Source organism: Myotis brandtii, unplaced genomic scaffold (assembly GCF_000412655.1).
Source record: "Myotis brandtii unplaced genomic scaffold, ASM41265v1 scaffold513, whole genome shotgun sequence".
Lineage (NCBI taxonomy): Eukaryota > Metazoa > Chordata > Mammalia > Chiroptera > Vespertilionidae > Myotis > Myotis brandtii.
Window position 1 is genome coordinate 1,171,079 of NW_005369552.1, and position 20,978 is coordinate 1,192,056.

General features: G+C 41.4%; 1 protein-coding gene across 1 annotated transcript in view; it reads right to left on the minus strand.

Annotated features, from left to right (window-relative positions):
• The window catches only part of FLT1 (fms-related tyrosine kinase 1), a 175,156-nt gene extending 154,892 nt beyond the window's left edge, over positions 1-20,264 (minus strand). Inside the window, exons 1-3 of the mRNA XM_005877272.1 lie at positions 20,252-20,264; positions 10,622-10,718; positions 10,012-10,235 (exon numbers count right to left, since the gene is read on the minus strand). Of these exons, the coding sequence (XP_005877334.1) occupies positions 10,012-10,235; positions 10,622-10,718; positions 20,252-20,264 (334 nt within the window). The remainder of the gene's footprint in view (positions 1-10,011; positions 10,236-10,621; positions 10,719-20,251) is intronic.
• Between the last annotated feature and the right edge of the window lie 714 nt (positions 20,265-20,978).

Sequence of the window (20,978 nt, forward strand, 5' to 3'; positions counted from 1 at the left end):
GATCACCCTAACCCCTCTGCCTGCCTGCCTGATCGCCCCTAACCACTCACCTGCCTGCCTGATTGCCCCTAACCACTTGCCTGCCTGCCTGATCACCCCTACCTGTCTCTGCCTGCTTGCCTCATTGCCCCTTACCACTTGCCTGCCTGCCTCATCACCACTCTGCCTGCTTGCCTCATCGCCCCTAACCACTTGCCTGCGTGCCTGATTGCCCCTAACTGCTCACCTACCTGCCAATTGCCCCTAACTTCTCACCTACCTGCCAGATCGCCCCTAACTGCTCACCTGCCTGCCTGATCACCCCTAACTGCCTCTGCCTGCCTGCCTCATCGCTCCTAACCACTTGCCTGCTTGCCTGATGGCCCCTAACTGCTCGCCTGCCTGCCTGATCGCTGCTAATCGCCTCTGCCTTGGCCCATGCTGTGACGGCTTTGTCTGGAAGGACATCTGGAATGACGTCCAGAAGGTCGTTCAGCTGTCTGGTCTAATTAGCATATTATGCTTTTATTATTATAGATTGTGTTTTTGCTAGCAAAACTTATCAATGTGGCTCCAGAGGGCTGGCACGCCAACATTTTCTGATATCGAGGCTAGCGGGTGTCAGGAAATGGTCTCTCTTGAAGGAATGGCTTGGGCATTTGGCAGGTTCCTTCAAGTGCTAAGGATAAAATTCCCTGGGAACATACTAGGTGAACACAAGATCGGGACAGGGACTTAGGAAAGAAGATGCAGCACTCCTGACTGCCAACCATGCCACCAACGTGAGTGACTTCGGTCCTACTTTGTATAGTCAAAGTTCCTTGGTGTCTAATGACAGAAATGTTTCTAGAAGGGAAATGTGAAATGGCAGGGCTTAACGAGATCAAGAATGTCTTCCATCAAGCTTTCATGTATTTGGAAAGGAGAATGGATAAGAGTTAAGTTACTCTTGTCTAAACTCTAGCCATGTGGTCCTAATCAGCTGTCCCCCAGTGATGGATAGAACGGATAATCTTCATGCTTCAGTCTAGAGGGAACACAGAGCCAGGCTGCAGAGCAGTCTGCGGGTCCAATCAACAGTGTCCTCAGTGTATATTCTAAATCCCAGAAATATTTGTTTCCCCTTTTACACTTTTTCAAAATAAAAATAAAAAAATATCCAGCGAAACCTGACCTTGCACTAGATTTTTGATGAAGCTGTATGCAGAGACAGGCAGAAAACTCCTAGGAATTTTTTACAGAAGAGCATTTGAAGTAGAATTCGGCAAATGCAAGTCAACCTCAGACTGCTGCCATTCTAGGAATCCCACCTGGGTTTCAGACGTGTCTCAGTCCAGGGGCTGAGAGTCCAAACTTCCAAACCCTGTGCACCTAACGTGTCCATCTGCCTGCTGAGCAAACACATCCGGGCAATGACGTGAGAAGAAGCCTGTCCGCGCTTGCAGTTTCCAGGCAATGATGCAAGGTGCCTGGAAGTTTTCTCCTCAACAACCACGATGCAGGCGGCTGCTAGGGTAGGAATCTTACACAGTCCCTGAGACCAAAACTTTGGAAACCAATTCTTACTGAAAGATTCATGTCAGAATAAACGCAAGGTTCAGAAAATAAATGGAAGGAGCCAGGCGTTAGGGACACAGTGACATGAGTAAGGGAGGTGTGAGAGCCCTGTGGGCCGGCAGGGGGAGGGTACATGAGCAGGTGCTGAAAACTGACCTTTAAATCTGGAGAGGAGGGGGTGGGAGGTGGAGGAGGGTAAAGGAGGATAAATGGTGGCGGAAGGAGACTTGACTTGGGGTGGTGAACACACAATACAATATATGGATGGTGTATCATAGAATTGTACACCTGAATAATTATATTAACCAATGTCACCTCAATTCATTGAATTAACAATAGGAGTAAGTTTAAAAATAAATAAATCTGGAGAAGACTCTCGACATTAACCAAGCAATAGTACATAATGTCATAAATTTGCTAAGAATTCCAGGCCTTTATAAAGAATTCAGCCAACAACTGTGGCTAAAAGGTTGTTTTTTGTAAAAGTTGGTTTCTTAATTTTTTTCTTCCTAAAACATGTAAACTGTTTTAGCCTATTTTCCTCAGAGAATTTTGAGGAATAGACCGCATATTTTCTTTTTAAAGTTTCTCTCGAAAAGGTATGACCATGATTCCATTGGAGGATTTTTAGAGGCTTTGCAAGTGTGCTCAGCCCCGCTGCTGTCTGCGCTCTCCGTTCTGCCTGCCTAATAACTGTGTGTGACAGGCAGAAGCAGCAAGACCTCCTTGCAGCTCAGGTTGGGGCTGACAGCCTTTGTGCATTCCCACCTCACAAAGACTATGATTTCCCGGGGACAGTGGCAGTCCGGAGGCGCCCTGCATAAAGCCGCTGGTTGCGACTCTTTTCACCTACGTCCCTGCTTGTTCTAATGTCAGTACTGATGGGACTTGCCACACCAGGGCGGCAAAATGAGCAATAAACACCAGCTGCTCAGCCAGCACCCAGCTGAGCAATGTCGACAGGCACCTCACGTGTGCCCCACCTTGTCAGACCTGGGTATGGAAGGCAGTGCTGGAGGAGAACATCCAGGCGCATGAAACCCTGAAGGCAAGGCATATTCAGGACTATTGGAAGAGTCCTCCCACTCCCTGGAAAAAACACTTCCGAACAATAGTTATTCCTTTAAAAAGTTAAACCTGTGCATTTAGAAATCTAGTATAAGTCGTGGTCCTAGAAATTGACCAGGGGACTCAAAAATGACAAAATGCCATATCTTCGCTCTTTGTGCCTCCCACACAACTAACAACAAGGCCTTGCAAGTAGCAGGTGTGCCATCCACACCCAGTTTCTATCTCATGAATGTTTCTTTCTCTCCCTTTTCCCTCCCTCTCTTTCTCTAAAATTAATAAACACACACACACAGTGAAAGAAGGAAGCAAGAGAGAAGTGCTATGATGTGAAAAGGCTTTGAAATGGACTGGGTCATGAGCCAAGGTTTATGGGAGGGTGGCCTCTAAAATCTGGAAGATGCCAGGGAATTCTCCCCTGGAGCCTCCAGAAGGAACCCAGCCTTCACTTCAGCTCACTAGACCTGCATCAGAACTCTGACCTCAAGAACTGAAAAGTAAGTCTTGTTTTAAGCTACTATGTTTGTGGAGATTTGCTACAGCAGCAGTAAGAAACGAATACAGGAGCAAAGGCATCAGAGGTCAAGCTTGCCCTACCAGACCTCAGCCCCACTTTCAGGTGGAAGACCCCTGAAGACATCCCCTGGGCCTGGGCCTGCATGGGAGGCAGGCTGAACCCTAGAAGACTCAGGAGGCCCCCTTATGGTCCCATCTGCAGGGGATGCCTGTGGACAATCAGAGAAGGGTCAGGGTTTGAGCTGCAGAGGTTGTGGGGCAATTTGGAGGGGGGCTTTGATGCTGGCTCTGCCCCCAGCTTGCCATGTGACTCCCCAACCCCCTTCCAGGCCCCAGCCCCTTTCCAGGCCCCATATTTTCCTTCTTTCTTTTCTGGCTGCCTTCAATTCCACAGACATGCTGAGCCAAGCTCATCACAGCCCTGGGCGAAGGAGTGAAGGTAGGTAAGGCTCAAACTTCCGCCCTGGGCGCTCACACAGGCTAAGAGGAGGACAGCTCTGAGGCAGACTGGAAAGAGCCCCATGGACAGGAGGTGTTGAAAACATTTTTCTTAAAAAAACTTTTAAATTGATTTTTAGAGAGAGAGGAAGGGAGAGGGAGAGAGAGAGAAACATTGATGTGAGAGTGAAACATTGATTGGCTGCCTCCTGCACACCTCCCACTGGGGATCGATCCTGCAACCTGAGCATGTGGCCTGACCAGGGATTGAACCAGCAACCCTTAGGTATATAGGTCGATGCCCAACCAACTGAGCTACTCTGGCCAGGGCAAAAACTTTTAAACTTATTCTACCAAGTTCCACAATAAGAAAGACATTTTACATCACACACACACACACACACACACACACACACACACACACAAACACACACTCATATGTATTTTACATATATGTGGGTATAATGTATATATGAAAGTACGTGTATAAAATGAATACAAGAGCTTTATGAAAAAAGAATTTTCACTAAACAATACTTACTCATACCTTTTGCAATATATTTGGACATTTTTCTTTCTATTCTGCTTTTTTTAAAAAAACGATGATTACACCCACTAATTGGACTCCACAGCCCATTTAATGGGTTGGGGTGCACATTTTTAAAAGCCCTGCTCAGCTTAGTAAAGAGTGTGGTGTCTCTTACCCATGTTTGTGAGCTACAATGCAGCAGTGAAACGCTGTGCATGTGGATGGTGCCAACACAAGCTCAGTCCCCATCAGGGGACAACACAAAGCTCTTTGAGGTCAGGATTTGTTTCAGAAAAACACTCTGAAACCAGCTTAACTTATTCCTCAAAAGAAAAGGAAAAAATTGAATTTGAAATAAAAAACTTAATAACTATATAATGTATATTCTCAAAGATTAAAACAACAACTAATTCATTGTTTGAAGGCAATGACTGAAACTCCAGTGTGGTGGGAATAGCCCTAACCCAGGGACTGACCTGGGTCCTCTCCCAGCTTGTCACTTATTAGCTCTGTCCATTGTGTGCAGCTCACTGTGGCTGTTTTCTCATATATCAAATGGAAGAAATAACACCAACTTAGTTTATCTCAGAGATAATCATGGAAAGGCTCTTCGGGAAAATCTGAAGTGCTGTACAAGTGAGTACATTGAATTCTTCTCAGAATGTCTGTGCTGTTAGTATTTTTATTTACTTGAGGTCCCATGGCCAGGCAGGACATTTTCTAAGTATAATTATGTGAAAGCATAATGATTATTCTCTCCCAAAATATCTGAGTGGTTAGAACTTCTACTACTTTCCAATTACATACACAGTGTGTCTGATCGTTTTCCACCTGAAATTAAGCTGCTATTCAAATCTCATCAGTTTTATATAAGTGAGCGAACCAGTGGAGGAAAATCTGTTATGATAATGCCCCAACCCATTTGCTTAAATAGACGCAGAGAGAAAAGCAATCAAGTGAAGAGCAGCAAAAGAAAAGAGATGAGTTTCATTAACAGGGAAGAGCTAGAATGCAACCACTCAACCATAGCACTCCCCCCAATATTCCTCCTTTCAATTATAATTTTCCAGAGAAGACATTACACTTAAATAGCCCTGAAAGTCTTGGGCTTGGAGAGGTACAGGCTGACTTCATGTGTGGGGAACTCCACACGTCAAGTTCGAGGTCTTCCTAACTAAATTGGAGACACTGACAAAGTATTACAAACTTTGGAGATGCCATTAAAAACTTTCTGGTCAGTTTTCTTACTTTACAGTCACAACTCATATGGTACAATAATAATTTCAATGAAATCTTCTAACCTTTAGAAAAGGCTTGGCTGGAGCCACTTTCTCCTCCCACCACTGAGACTGAGGAAGAAAACCAGCCACCTCACTGTGCTGCCAACACTTGCCCTCACTGCCCACGTAGCTGGGTGTGCAGGGGCCTCAGGTCTTTCACACTAAGATGAAGAGAAGACTTCATGGATGATTGTGAGATTTAACTAGCATGATGTAAATAAAACCATTTGTTTAAATGAGAAGAAACTATAAATGTTTATTTATGTTTATTAATAAAAGAATTTATTAAAGGAATTTTAATTTATCAGACAATTCAGTAATAAAGTAGTTAAATATAATTACTTGGTTGACTAAATTGAGTTAATGAATTGTCAGAGGTTTTGCGGGTTTATACGAGCAGTGATGATAAAGTGGTGATCCTGACTTTCCTGTACACTCCATACTAGAGGAATGTTCACATAAGTGCTCACGTGGGAGCTGTGCCTATTACACAGCAGGCAACCACTAGCGTCTAATAGTGTGTTCATCATCCCTACACTGTAGATAAAGCTATGCAGCCCTGATTCTTTTTCTTAGAACCCTATCAGACTACAAATCTATACCTTTTCAAAAGATGTGTCTATGGTGCTCCTCTATGGCTACTATTATTAATTTAAGATCTTTTAGTATTAGTGCTATTGAAAAGAATAGGTCTTATAATTTTTCCAATGAACTTATATAATAGAGTACTTTATATGTCCTATCCAGTGGTGGGCAAACTGCGGCTCGCGAGCCACATGCAGCTCTTTGGCCCCTTGAGTGTGGCTCTTCCACAAAATACCACGTGCGGGTGCGCACGTACAGTGCAATTAACTAAATGGCCCATGCGCAGAAGTCGGTTTTCGGCCTAGGTGAGTCTATTTTGAAGAAGTACTGTTGATATTTGGCTCTGTTGACTAATGAGTTTTCCGACCACTGGCCTAAGCCATCAGTCGGACATCCCCTGAGGGATCGCCAAAGAGCCGCATGTGGCTCACGAGCCGCAGTTTGCCGACCACTGTCCTATACTAATGCCCTATGAAATACAACCAGTGCATTTCACAACCCTTCTCCAAGAACACAGCCTTTGAAATAGACCATTTTCTGGTGTCTAACCAGACTGTGCAGGAGTTTTGAGATATTCCTATACTAATGTCCTATGAAATACAACTAGTGCATTTCACAATCCTTCTCCAAGAACACAGCCTTTGAAATAGACCATTTCCTGGTGTCTAACCAGACTGTGCAGGAGTTTTGAGATATTGGGACTTGTAACTTTATGCTAATGTTTCTGGACTATGCAGAACAGTAGGGATGATAAATACGAGACACAATGGCCATTACTCTCCCTCCCAAACTAATAACAGACATCTATCATTAGTCATGGCACTCTTGGTACTTAGCCTGGAATTTATACTCAATGTCAATTTCAACAGAGTATTTATTCTACACAGTCTGTTAATCCCTTCCTATATTCACTGAACAAATATTACTGAATTCTTACCATATGCAGGCACTGTACCAGGGAGGCACATTGCAGATTAAAGGCATTTAAACAGGCATGGACCTTGCCCTCATGGGGCTGAGGTTACCAATTGATTTGACACCCAAAGTAATGATTTCCGGCCAGATCTGCTTTGCTGTATAGTTTAAATGGAAATAATTCTAAATAGCTAAGTTTCTCCCCTACTATCAAAGGGACTGTAGAAGATGGGTTCTGTACGACCTTACGTACTGGCTCCATAAACCCATGAGGTCTGTTGAACAGTATAGAAATTAAAGATGAAAAGAGTTGAACGTTATTTTTTGGAGAGATTGAAAGAGAGATGGTTGTCTTTTACTTATTTAAGTATTTGATTTGCAGGTCATATTATGATAAACCTATAGGAAGTCATTTATGAGAATTTTAGTATTTATGAATTTTACCTAAAGGGACTGAAAAAGATGCGTTCTGTACGACCTTACCTACTGGCTCCATAAACCCACGAGGTCTGTTGAACAGTATAGGAATTAAAGATGAAAAGAGTTGAACGTTATTTAAGTATTTGATTTGCAGGTCATATTATGATAAACCTATAGTAAGTCATTTATGAGGATTTTAGTATTAATGAATTTTACCCCACTCCCCTAGAAAGACAGGGATAAAGTGTTTTGTGTTTTTTTTTTTCCTTTACAAGTGCCAGAAAACACATAACCTACTGTGTGGAACTAGAGAAAGAGACAGATGTCTGCATATATACCCTTTCCCACCGCTGTCAAACCTGTGTCTGCTTTCTCCATGAGCTGCAAAAGTACATCTCTGAAAGTCTCTCCTTAATTCTGTACCTTCTCCGCCCTACCTGGCTTCCTGCCTGACATTGCCCTTCCCACCTGTAGCAGAGGCTCACTTCCCTTGGCAAAGATCCCTGCCTACTTCCTCATATTTGTAAGTGGGGTGATTGCATTCCTAGGTCCCAGGTTTGATTCCTGGTCAAGAACACATAACTCGGTTGCAGGTTCATCAAAATCGGGGCACATGCAGGAGGCAACCAGTTGATGTGTCTCAATGTGTCTCTCTCACATCGATGTTTCTCTCTCTCTAAATCTTTCTCTCTTCCCCCCTCCCTTCCATTCTCGCTCTAAAGATCAACAGAAAAAAATAACCTTGGGTGAGGATTAAAAAAAAAAGATATTACTTCCAATATCACACAATTGTTCTACTGTCTCCTATGAATCTGCTAATTACATATCATGCTCCAGTAAAACATTGTCTAATTGCCTTATTTCAAAAATTCAAAAAGATTCCCACCAAAATGCAATTCTATGTACTGCCTCCAATGCAAGAATCCAGTTCTTTCACTCATCCCATAATACATGATGTGTATGTAGGCTACTGAAATGTATGGTTGGTTGTTTTGCTATGCTTTTTAATTTGCTTTTGTGCCTAAGGTGCCTACTAATTTTGCTTTATGTTCTCTAGGGCCTCATTTAAAAAAAAAAGTCCCTGCCAAGGAAGAACAAATTAACAGGCCCTCTTCCTTATTCTTCTTCAGGGATCCATTTCTACCATCAATTTTTACTTCTTTAAGGATTTTGCACTTCTTCCCTCTGAATATTACTTTTTTTATTCTCTAAGGAAAAATAGTACCATCCGATATAATAAAAGGCTAATATGCAAATAGACCAAACGGCCAACAACTGGAACCGAACAACCAAACAACCGGTCGCTATGATGTGCGCTGACCACGAGGGGGTGTGTGTGGAACATGGCGGGCTTTGGCCGCGGTCGGATGGTGGAGCAGGTGAGTGGGGGCACCAGACCAAGGCAGGGGCGTCAGTCGCTGTCATCAGGGTGAGTCTCTGGTGGTTACTAAAAATTCTTTGCTCCCATGCCTTGTGGTCCTGCCTGGTGCTTGAACCTACAGCCGGCGCTGGAGCCACTGCTTGCACCCACTGTCAGTGCCCGACACTGGTCCCAATCACTCAGCGCCATCAGCAGGTGTGAGTGGCAGCTGCTGGCCCTGATCATCCCTGAGGGCTTCTCCACCTCCCCCTGCTCCTGAGGGGCGATCGGGCAGTAGCTGCCGCTCACAACCTCTGTGGGTGCCAGCCCCAATTGCTCTGCGCTGTCAGCAGGTGCAAACGGGGCCGGCGCCGTCAGTGTGTGGAAGTGGCAGTGGTGGGAGGGGGTCTGCTGGCAGACAGGAGACTGGGCCGTGGTGGGAGGGACCAGGCAGGGGCACAGAGGATGGGCCAAGATCCGCCCCTGTGCCTACCGTAGCTGTGCGGCCCACAGTTCCTTTCAAGGTGCATGAATTTGTGCACTAGGCCCCTAGTAAAAATTATAACTGAAAAATGACTCATTTTTACCTTTTGCCCTTATTTTCCCTATATAATGGCACATGCCAACTCTTATATCATTATACTTGCTTAAGGAATATGAACTTATACAACTTCACCAACTGGAACCAATTTTGTAGCATTCAAGAGACAATTAGGAACATTACATTTATAAATTTAGTAGAAAGAACAACATTTTACAATTTTAACGTGTAAGAGCATGCAGTTGTGTTAAGGGACAAAAAACTTTTTGTATTCTATTTTGGGCTTCTCAGTAATCAAGAGATGGAACTAAAATTTTCTCATTTATTCATCCAACTATGAGCCAGTCAGGATACTGTTTTATGAACAAAATAGGAATCTCTCCCTTCAGGGAGCATACAATTGATCGACCAATCCATGAAAATTCTAATTGAAATAAACACTCAGGAAATGTATTAAAAATGCATTCTAGCCCAGCTGGTGTAGCTCAGTGGTTGAACATTAACCCATGAACCAGGAGGTCACTGGTTCGATTCCCAATCAGGGCACATGCCCGGGTTGCAGCCTCAATCCCCAATATGGGGCGTGCAGGAGGTAGCAATCAATGATTCTCTCTCATCCTTGATGTTTCTATCTCTTTCTCCCTCTCCCTCTCTGAAATCAACAAAAAATATTTTTTAAAAAAATGCATTCTAAAAATGTCTACCTCTTCCCCGGGCCTTTTCTTTCCCACGCCCTAGGAAAGCTCCTTTTCCAATGGGACAGGGTAGGTTTATGACTTCAGAGAAGCTATAAAAAACAAAATGTAGAAAATGGAAGTCTTACCATTAATAAATATATAGATTGTAGATTCTGTTAGCTTGTTCTTTGAAGTAGAAGATAGATACTTGCAGCTGTAGAAGCCAGTGTCATTTGCCTCGGCTGTGGTCAAGGTCAAAGTGCTGCAGAACTGCTTGCCGTCCCTTCCACAGGCATATTTAGTTATGTTCAGCCTTTTGCTTTCCTTACTCACTGTTTCAGGCAAAGACCACGAGTGGTCTGTTTTCCCCCTGCAATCACAGATAAGAAAATAAAACACAATTAGGGCTGGGGCCAGCTCCGAGGCACCCATCTCATTAGGCAGCACTATTCTGAGGTCCTTTCTTACGTGTAGTCATCTCTCTCTTTACAGAAAAGCGAGGCACAAGGAAAAGCTTTGCAACAACTCAGATGAAAGATGCAAAAATGTTCCGGGCATCCCTTCCCCTGTTTGCCTTTGAGTGAGTGAGTCTCTTCAGGAGGGGAATTACCTCCATGTGAAGCAGGACACATGTGGTTTGCACTTTGCAAATCACAAGAGACCACTGAAGTCTCTACTTTTCTACTCTGAGAGGGGACTTTTCTACTTCGCCTTAGGAAGGGCAGCCAGAGTATCCCCAAACTGGCAGTCACTTACCTGCATTTGATAGATAGCTTCTTGCCTGCTTGTATGACATGCTGGGTGCCATTTAAATTCAGTTCAGGACTTCTTAATTTTGAGTCTGAACTAGATCCTGGAAAATAAATTTTTGAAATGTATTATTTGTAATTTGCCCTCTCATCTTTTTTTTTTAAAGTCATATCTTTCCATAAAGGTGACTTTTCATCTTTAACTTAACTTTCATATGCAGAAAGGTGCACCTAATACAAAGTTCTCTTAATTCACTACTTTCTTCTAGTCCAAGTCAGACTTGTGAATATTATATATCCTTTTATACAAAATGATTTAAATAATATCCAAAAGCCCATTAATTTAGAACATTAATAGATTTACACATGGTTCAAAATGCAATTACATTAAGACCACAAGAGTGTGAACAAAAAGGGGGCCACATACTAAACCTGAGAGGAGGCCTGCATGGCAGCCTTACATACTTAGAGACCTAAAGTAATCACAGAGGATGGTCTGCACATCAAAGTTCCTAACCAAAAGTGGGTCGTGGTGGGTCAAGTCCTAGGCCTGTAGCCTCCTTGACAAAGGTCAATCTTAACCTTCAGTGAACCTGCTGTCCATTGTTGTTGTTGTTGCATCTAACGTAACATACCTTTGAAACATCAGAGTAGCCTCCTTTTCTAGACCCCTCAGGGCACAACCGCTGGCACCAGAGCAGGAGACCACGGAACCCCTCATTATCTTGTTCCCCAAATGCCATCTCTATGTGCAGTTAATGTTAAAACTATCCCGAACATACCAATGTAACAGGAGTATGTATCTCCATTTGCCTTTTTATCCAACCCCAGAGATTTCCCTGCTTCGCTTTCTCCCACCCCTTAATCTTCCACTAGTGGATTTCATGTAGCCCCCTTATGTCTCCTCCTTTGATTGTAATGTATAAAATAAGCTGCAAAACTGCCATTCTCTGGAGCATTTTTCAATCGGTTGAGATTTTGCTTTCTGGCAGTTGTCAGTTTTGCTCAAATAAACTTGTAAAAATTCTTTATAGGTTTGGATGTTTCTTATGTCGACAGTAGTAACTTATTAAAAACTCTCAGGATGAAATGTTATCCAAAACATAGTTCTAATACCAGTGTGGGTCAACAGTATATATGGCCTATCTTCTTTTCTGAATACAAAGCATACAAATTTTCCTGGGTTCTAAACAGAGCTCAGCCATTAGTTAAGCCATAATATTTTTGGCAAGTCATTTTCTTTCTGAACTATTTTCCTCATTTGGAAAACTAATTCTGAAACCAAAATCAGTTTTAGATTCCATTTGGTTTGTCTTATGTAATCTCTAAGTTCTCTCTATCATTGAACAGAAAAAAAAGGAACTGTTCACTCCTACATGACATTTGACAAGCACATCTCATGAGGATTGTTGAGAGACAATAAAATAAACTGCAAACGTGCCTTATAATCTCTACATCTTTACACCACCCAATGATAATATCCATCCTATTGACTGGCTGTGTGAGCCTGGACAAGTCACTCCTCTCCCCACAACGCAGTTCTCTTGTCTGGAAAATGAGAGCCTGGACTGGATAACCTTGGCTCTGACTTTCCATTACCAACAGTCCCTGTTTCAGGGCTACTTGAGCCACATATACAGTGGGGCCTTGACTTACGAGTTTAATTCGTTCCATGACGGAGCTCGTAACTCAAATTACTCGTATGTCAAATCAATTTTCACCATTACAATGACACGTATTGCTGGGCTGATGTTGTGGCGTTCGCTGTGACGTTCGCTGCGCCAACTAGTTGTGGGGTATCTGAAGCTGGCTCATAACCCGAATTTTAGCTTGCAACTCAAAGCAAAAAATCGGCCGAGAGAAGGCTCATATCTTGAAAAACTCGTTAGTCGGGACACTCGTAAGTCAAGGCCTCACTGTACTACAGAGGTTGATTCTCTCCTGAAGCTCTCATTGACTGGTCAGATGGAGCTCAGTAAGTTAATTGCTTTTTTCAGATCAATGAATATATCCTCAGGTGAAGATTAAAAAAAAAAAAGGAAAGTTCAAAAGAAATATGAAGAAGGGGAAAACAATGCCACAATCAGCAGTCTTCTAGAGGAGCAGTTACAGAGGGGCAAGGTTCTTGCATGCATCGCTCCAAGACCAGGCCAATGTGGCTGAGCAGATGGCTATGTGCTGGAGCGCAAGGAGCTGGAGTTTTATCTGAGGACAATCAGGGCTCAGAAAGGCAAATAAATTGTCCTTCCTCTGATCTTAGCTCATATAATAAAGGTATTTGTTGCTCTAAAAAAAGAAAAAGAAAGATCTCTCCACCTCCTTCTCCTCTGCTCCCCACTGCCCCTCCTCACGTTCCTTCTCCTCTTCCTGCTGAGGCAGCGCAAGGTCTAGTAAAAGCCCTGGATTAGCAGGGATAAGGATTGGGGGAGGGAGGAAAGATACTCTGGGAGGGAGGAAAGTTGGGTAGAGCCAATCTTAGGGAATATTTTTTACTTTAAAAAATAGATTTATACAATGGATTTCAAGGTGGAAGATTGAGCTGGACTGTCCCCCAGGTTTTAATGTTAGATCCCAGGTCAGAGATGAGATCTACATGTCAAATTCCACAGTTAAGTCTAGCAGTGCTCTCTAGTGTTTCTCTTGGGTCCTAATATCTAAAAAAATAAAAACTAGACTCAGTTAAAGGTCTGCAGAGCTGCATTTGAAATTTAATTTCTCCATTTACTCACCATATGGCTTTTGTCATTACTGAATTTGTTGCTCCTGTATTCTCCAGTGTAAAACTGGGGAACCCACGACCTTTCTCACAGGTGTTGTGTGTGGGCATGTATTTGCAAAGATATTAAAGGAACATTTTCTGCTTTTCTGGTGTTACTGATGATATAAATTAATATTTTTAAAGTAACTTTTACATATAATAGGTCCTGGTATGAAATTACTACTCGAAAAAAATGGTTCAATATTAACTAAGTTATTAAAGTCACTGACTTATATGGATATAACTGGTCTACCACATACCCCCACAGAACAAGTCAACCCATTCAGGCACCTCAGGAAAGCCTTCTGTACTTCACTCATATTTATGTGTTTCCTGAGGCGATGTCTAGCTCACAATTAGTGATGCATGAGCATGCTAGGCTTTTCTAAAGCCACAGCCAGTGTTTGCAAATACCTATCCTGAGAAATGGCTAGGCCAGAATAATTTCTGCCCTTCTTTATGGCATGCAATGCTGGGGATTTGGTTGAGCAATTGTTCGTGTGCTGGAAAAGACCCAGCACCACTTCCTGTGGAAAATTCTGGCATTGCTTGCAGGTAAGCTGTGTGGCTTGTGTGGAGCTGAGGAGTTTTCTCATCTACGAGAGGCCACGGGGAAAAGGCTCCCTTTTCTGGTAGGTACAGGCCATTCCCACTGCCTGCAGCTTTGGTTTCCAAATCGAATGAATCTTTCTTTATCACCAGCAATCCTGACCCTAATCAGAGAGAACCTCTGACCTCAAAGGCCCACCCACATGCCAGCAGAGAGAAGATCCCATGAAGAATATGCCACCTGCGCACTCCTCTCTTCACTCCCGTTCCATCCTCCAACCGAAAGAAGACAATACAGCTGAGTGATTAAATAAGACATTGAGACAAAGATAGGATTATCGGAAAGAGTACAAGGAAAAGGCTAAGAAAAATATTTTGCTATATAACTAATCCCCACTGACATCAATTAACTTTGCACTTGGAATGAGGAAGCCAGATAAAAGAAGTTCATTAAAACAAAGGAAAGGAGAAGTATAAGGAAACTGTATTTCCAAGGAACTGGACCTGAGTACATTGTCATTCCTTAGTTAACAGGAAACTAGTTTCGTAAAGATCAATGGAGGTGCCAAGATACAGTTTAACAAGAAAACTAGTAAAGTAAAAGAAAAGTGAAATATTTATTCTTCAAATGCTTTGAAATGACATTAGGCCTTAAAATATTTATTCAAGGCAGTTTAACATCCCCATACCTGTTTGAGTAAAGAAGATTTAACTAACATGTTTTGGATTACCTACTACATGTCAGATATGTTTTCTGTCTCATATTTATATTTATAAAGATATAAATATGTCCACATATGGCTCCATCTTCACACCATGCATAACTTAGTTTGATCTTCTCAGTAAGTAGCTTGGAATCACACCGCTCGTTCAGAAACAAGTCCACATGATACCTCATTTCCGAGGGTGGAGTGCTACAATTTAACAATGACTTCCCCATTGTGAAGCTCAGATGGGGATCAAAACAGAATGCCATGGTAACCTAGAAGTCTGGTTTACAAGAATTATTGCCCTCTCAGTGAACTAGGTGGTCTGTGAACTATTGTTTTCTTCCAAGTCAACTACAATATAATTATGAGGTGCAAAGAAATCTCCTTATATCAGGAAAGTTATTAAATAAACAAAAATCACAATGCAGAACATAGAAATAAGCTTGATCACATACTTTTTTATTAGAAAAAAACTAGTAAGCAGTGTGGGCTAATAGTATTAAAAAACACTATGTGTCCTTGGACTTAGGTGAACACTGACATTGTGTTTTCCTTGTCTAAGTACTCTTTTCATTGTTTGTCTGTTCTGTATTATCTGGTAGGTAAGAAAGAGAATAGAACTTCATGACCCTTTAACAAAAACCCCTTCTCTCTCCACTGCCAAGCGTTGGGTAGAAGCCCCCAACACAGACTGTCCTGTAATGCCACTCTCCAGTCTTCACTTTCGTCTCATGACAGCGAATGCAACACTTTCTTGCACTTCAGTGGGAAGAGAGTAAAATTCCAAGGAAACCATGATTTTATTTTGCAACCAAATCCAAAGTCCAAATGATTGAGGCTCTTTTTTCAAAGCTACCATGCTGGGTCCTAAAAGAGTGAACTCCCACTATAGGTCATGAGGAACCACACACAGCTCATCATTTTAAGGCTGAGAGAAGACTCATATGTAACGTCTGACTGAAAGTACATGAAGAAAACTGCCATTTGCCCAGACAGCATGGCTCAGTGGTTGAGCGTCAACCTATGAACTAGAAGGTCATGGTTCAATTCCTGGTCAGGGCACATGCTGGGGTTGTGGGCTTGATCCCCAGTGTGGGGTGTGCAGGAGGCAGCCAATCAATGATTCTCATGATTGATGTTTCTATCTCTCTCTCCCTCTTTTTTCCTCTCTGAAATAAATAAAAATATACTGAAGAAAAAAACACACAACTGCCATCTTATTGATCTAAGTGGAAAGTGCTTTTACTAGTTGAATGCTACCTCTAAACAAGTACCTTAGCTCCACTTCCTTCCAGATGCCTCTACTCTGTTGAAAAGGGACTTATTCAAATGCAAATCATGAAATGTCTATGCTTCTATTTTTTACTTAGTCAGTCTCCTCAACTCTGCTACTAACTAGCTCTGCTGTGACCATGGACAGGTCACATTTTTCATCTGCCAACAGAGGGGGCTGGATTTAGATTTTTACAATCCCTTCCAGGTTAAAATTCTGTGATTCTGAAATCACAGTAATTGATACCAAATGTACAGTTTGAAATTGCATTCTAAAGATACTGATGACTAATAATAAGACAGATAACCCAATTTCAAATGGGCAAAGGATCTGAATAGACATTTTCCCAATGAAGATATATAAATGGCCAATAAGCACATGCAAAGATACTAGATGTCAACAGTCATCAGGAAAATGCAAATCAAAACCACAGTGAGATACCACTTCACACCCACTAGGACAGCTTAAATAAAACACACAGACAATAACAGTGTTGGTGAGGATATGGAGAAATTGGAGCCCTCATGTATTGCTGGTAAGCTTGTAAGTAGTGCAATCACTTTGGAAAACGGTATGGCAGTTCCTCAAATGGTTAAACATAATTTAAACATACAACCCAGGAACTCCACTCCTAGGTATCTAACCAAGAGAACTAAAAACATATCCTATATAATAAAAGCCCAGTGACTGAACAGTGGAATGACCAGAATGACTAGTTGACCAGTCGCTATGATGCACACTGACCACCAGGGGGCAGATGCTCAATGCAGGAGCTGCCCCCTGGCGGTCAGTGTACTTCCACAGCTGACCGGGATGAGCAGTGCTCCCATTGCAGGTCGATCCCCGCTGGCCACGCCCCCACCATTACACAAATCCCATGCACCGGGCCTCTAGTGTCCATAAAAACGTACCCATAGCAGCATTACTCATAATAGCCAAAAAGTGGAAACCTAAATGTAATATAGCCATACAGTGGAATATTATTTGGTAGTAAAAGGGAATGAAGTATTGATACATGTTACAACAGGGATGATCCTGAAAACTTTATTCTAGGGCACCTGGAGAAAAGCCCACATGAGGACACAGTGAGAAGGCAGCCATCCAGCCATCCACAAGCCGAAGAGAGAGGCCTCAGAAGAAATCAAACTTTCTGACACCTTTGAATCCAGTTTCTGGTACGGTGAGAAAATAAATCTTTCTTGTTTGAAAAACAAAGACAAAAACATTATGCTAAGTGGAAGAACACAGTCACAAAAGGCTACCGATTATATAATTTCTTTTATATGAAATGTCCAGAGCAGGCAAATCCACAGAGACAGAGAGCAGATTGGTGGTCTGGAAAGAGGGGAGTGGAGAGTGACTAATAGTGGGCATGGGGTTTCTTTGTAGGGTGATGAAAATGTTCTAAAATCAGATAGTAGTGAAGGTTGCATAAGTCTGTGAATATATTAAAAACTACCAAATTATACAATTTAAAACAGTGAGTTTTGCCGTAACCGGTTTGGCTCAGTGGATAGAGCATCGGCCTGTGGACTCAGGGGTCCCAGGTTCGATTCCAGTCAAGGGCATGTACCTTCGTTGCGGGCACATCCCCAGTGGGGAGTGTGCAGGAGGCAGCTGATTGATGTTTCTCTCTCATCGATGTTTCTAACTCTCTATCCCTCTCCCTTCCTCTCTGTAAAAAATCAATAAATTTTTAAAAAAATAAATAAAAAATAAAACAGTGAGTTTTATAGTAGGTGAATTTTATCTCAATAAAGCTGTTATTAAAAAAATAAAACTCGACTAAAGTAATCACAGAGTTAAGTTGAAGGCCTAGAATATCAAGCTATTTTGAACTTTGTTGGCACATATGAACCCATTGGTATTAGATTTTATGTTAGTTATTTTTCTGGCTCAAAGCTTTAGAAGGCTGATTTCAGAGAAATAATTTTTCCTTCATGATCAATAACATCACTATCTATGTATTAAAAGCTTTATAAACATACTGCAAAAAAAATCACTGTTCCCCCAAATCACAATCTTCTTATGAATTTAGTTTAATGTTAATTTTAAATCACTTCAAATTGTATATTTTTAATTTTAACTGAATTTTTATATAACAAATTTTATTTAAATTGGAATTTTAACAGAGTCCCATTGAAAATTATATTGTGAGAGCTCTGTTCCCTTTTATATTAAAATTATTGATTTCTAATTTATTTGTTTTTAATATGAAGCTCTGTACATTAGTTTTATTTCAAGTGAGATACATCTGTCTTTGATTTCACATACCTTGTTTCCAATAGTGCATAATCCTATGTGATAAATGACCTCTTCAGCTAAATATAAATCCCCAAGTATCATGTTTCTAAAATTTGATTTTAAGATTATGAGTCTCTACCAAGGTTGTGTGAGGTTAATTAAGCATAATTCATAATAAAAGATATTCTTTCCTCAAGATGTAGCTTATTAAAAGCTTAAGTCTCACACTAAATCTCATAAAATATATTTGGTTGCTGACAAGTCGGGGGCGGGGAGGTTAAGAATGCAATTGCAGATAAACCAAATTTCCAGAGACTACCAAAATTTTGTTTGAGATGCTAATTCCTGCAAGGATCTAGCACTTCATAAAAAGTTACATCTTGGTCTTGACCTCTGTGTCACACCACATGAGAGTATTTATCAGGTAATTTGAATTGCACATTATAACTTAATACACTAATTAGCAAGAAGGCCTTCAGCATGTGCATTTTTCTTTCACTTCTGGGATGACGGAGCAAGAGTCCAGGGTTCATGTTCCATCTACCAAGAGACTAAATCAAAGATGGGAAAACCAAGGGAATCTGCACGGCAGCATCATAACTTGAGTGCCACAATTAACCAGGACATCAGTTTAAAAAATGTTATTTTTCTCCCTAAACAACTGGCCTTAAATCAAGGAAGCACCTAAACAAATGAAAGAATGTTTACGTAGATACATGCACACCTAGGTACCTACCTACCAGTATGCACACTTTTCTCTTAGTGAAAACGTCGTTTGCTTCGGGTGTGGTGGGGAGGTGGGTATAGAAATGAAAGAGGTTTTTCGTGTGTGTGTCTTAGTCACATTCTTCATTTTTTCAGGCATAGAAAAAGCTTCTAGCGCGGGCTTTAGAAATGGATTGTATTGGACAATAGCACTTTGAGATGAACAAATATAACATACTGTGCTAGGGTGGCTGTGTCATTGACCTAAGAGTCAACCAGGGACCATGCTTAGGCGGCTGCTGTCCAGCAACAACCCAGGGTGAGGCAAAAGTGGGTGACAGTTGTTCATATGGAAAATAATATAATAATTACTAAATAATAATACAAGAATAAGCGCTGTGTTTCGTGTACTCACAACTACAAACCTAGTTTTCCCCCAACCTGTACATTTAATTTGTAGAAAGTTGCTAATCCCAGGGATTTGCTATTTTCCCGGACATCTTTACGTTATGTTAAACGCACTATTTTACCACATGGACCCACAAAAAGAACTCACTGGCTTTTTGCTTTGGAGTGTTTGCTATTGTAAGTGATCCCAAAATTACTGGATTTGAAAGTGTCTGGTCCCCATGTTTTAACATAAAATTTAAAGTAATCATTTATATAGCTTTATGTCTTAAATTCAAGTGTAAAAAAAAGTGAAAAAACTTATTTTCAGTGTTTAATTTCAGGAGCTAGCAGTGCCACCACCCTATAGATACGTCCATTTAAATAATTCTGCTGCGGTTTGTTTTAAAGCTGCTTTACAGCTCATGTTTTAATTGTCGGTTGTCCCACACATAGCTTGTGCAGCACATGGCACAAAGGACAATCCACAATGAGCCACTGCAGTGAGCAACATCTAAAATAGTCAGAAGTTGGACAGTATTCATTCCATCCAGGCATGGGCTATTGACTTTACTCATTTTTCCTTAAGCTTTATAAAAATTATTTAAAAGAAAAAAATTCTGGGTAGTTTGAGATGTTTACCATGAGAAAAGTACTTTAATAACATTGACATTCCTACTATCACTGTTTAAGAGGGGGCACTCTTCAGTATACCTCTCAGGTTTTCACTTGACACTGGCTTCTCAGAGGGTCAACAGGACACGTTCATTTATCACCGGAACTGTCACCAAGCTACCATCAGGGGTCTACCCTCCCAATGACCTGTCCCATGCACAGCTCCTTTTCATGTGACATCAGAGTTAATTAAGGTCAGTCAGTGAGAAATCTCCTGCTGGCCAAGGAGTTACCTTTTCCCCAAAAATGCTCTCCTCCTACACCGCTGTCCTTTCATGGAATAGGTTGAGAAACCACCTCTGTAGAGCTGCCTAACAACATGTCATTTCAGTTTACCAGAAGACGTCATGGACGTTATCTGAGCTGCCTGGAGCAGGGGTCAAGCATCAGATTGTATGTATGCAACCCACGATTTAAAGGAAAATTTTCTTTGCTCTACAAGGCACTGGGATTACAGTTTGTTCTACCACCCAATATTTTACCAATTACTCTGTGTCCATTACTGTTCAATGCTAAAGTTCCAGGCATCTATGGAGATGATGACAGCAGGTTTCTGAATTTCATGGACATGTTATTTGCATGAGCCCCTGTGGCTTCCTTTAGGAAGGAAAGCATCAGAGAAGATCTGGGAAATCAACTCAATATACTAGTAGAAGCTTGCCATATGAATGGTTAAAGTATATAAACTAGAATTGGAACTGTTAACTTTAGCTTAGCCACTACCTATAACCTGTCATGTAACACAGATAACCTTCAGATTCACACAGTTTTTTCTAGGGGAAAAATATGGAGCTGTATGTTGTGATGCTATTAATTCACCAGAAAAAAAATGCATCATGCTAATTTGCATTTTGAATTCAAAATAATGCCTTTAAAATGTGTATAATAAAATGAAGAAGAATAGGCAGGCAGGCAAACATGCGCCTTAACAGTGTAGCTATTCATGCAAGAAAAAGCAGAAAATATTATGATAGCTAACCCAATATTTGGTCTGTTCTTTTCATATATTCTTCAAATTTATAATCAATTACAAATAATGAGAGTATGCCATCTGCTTTGCATA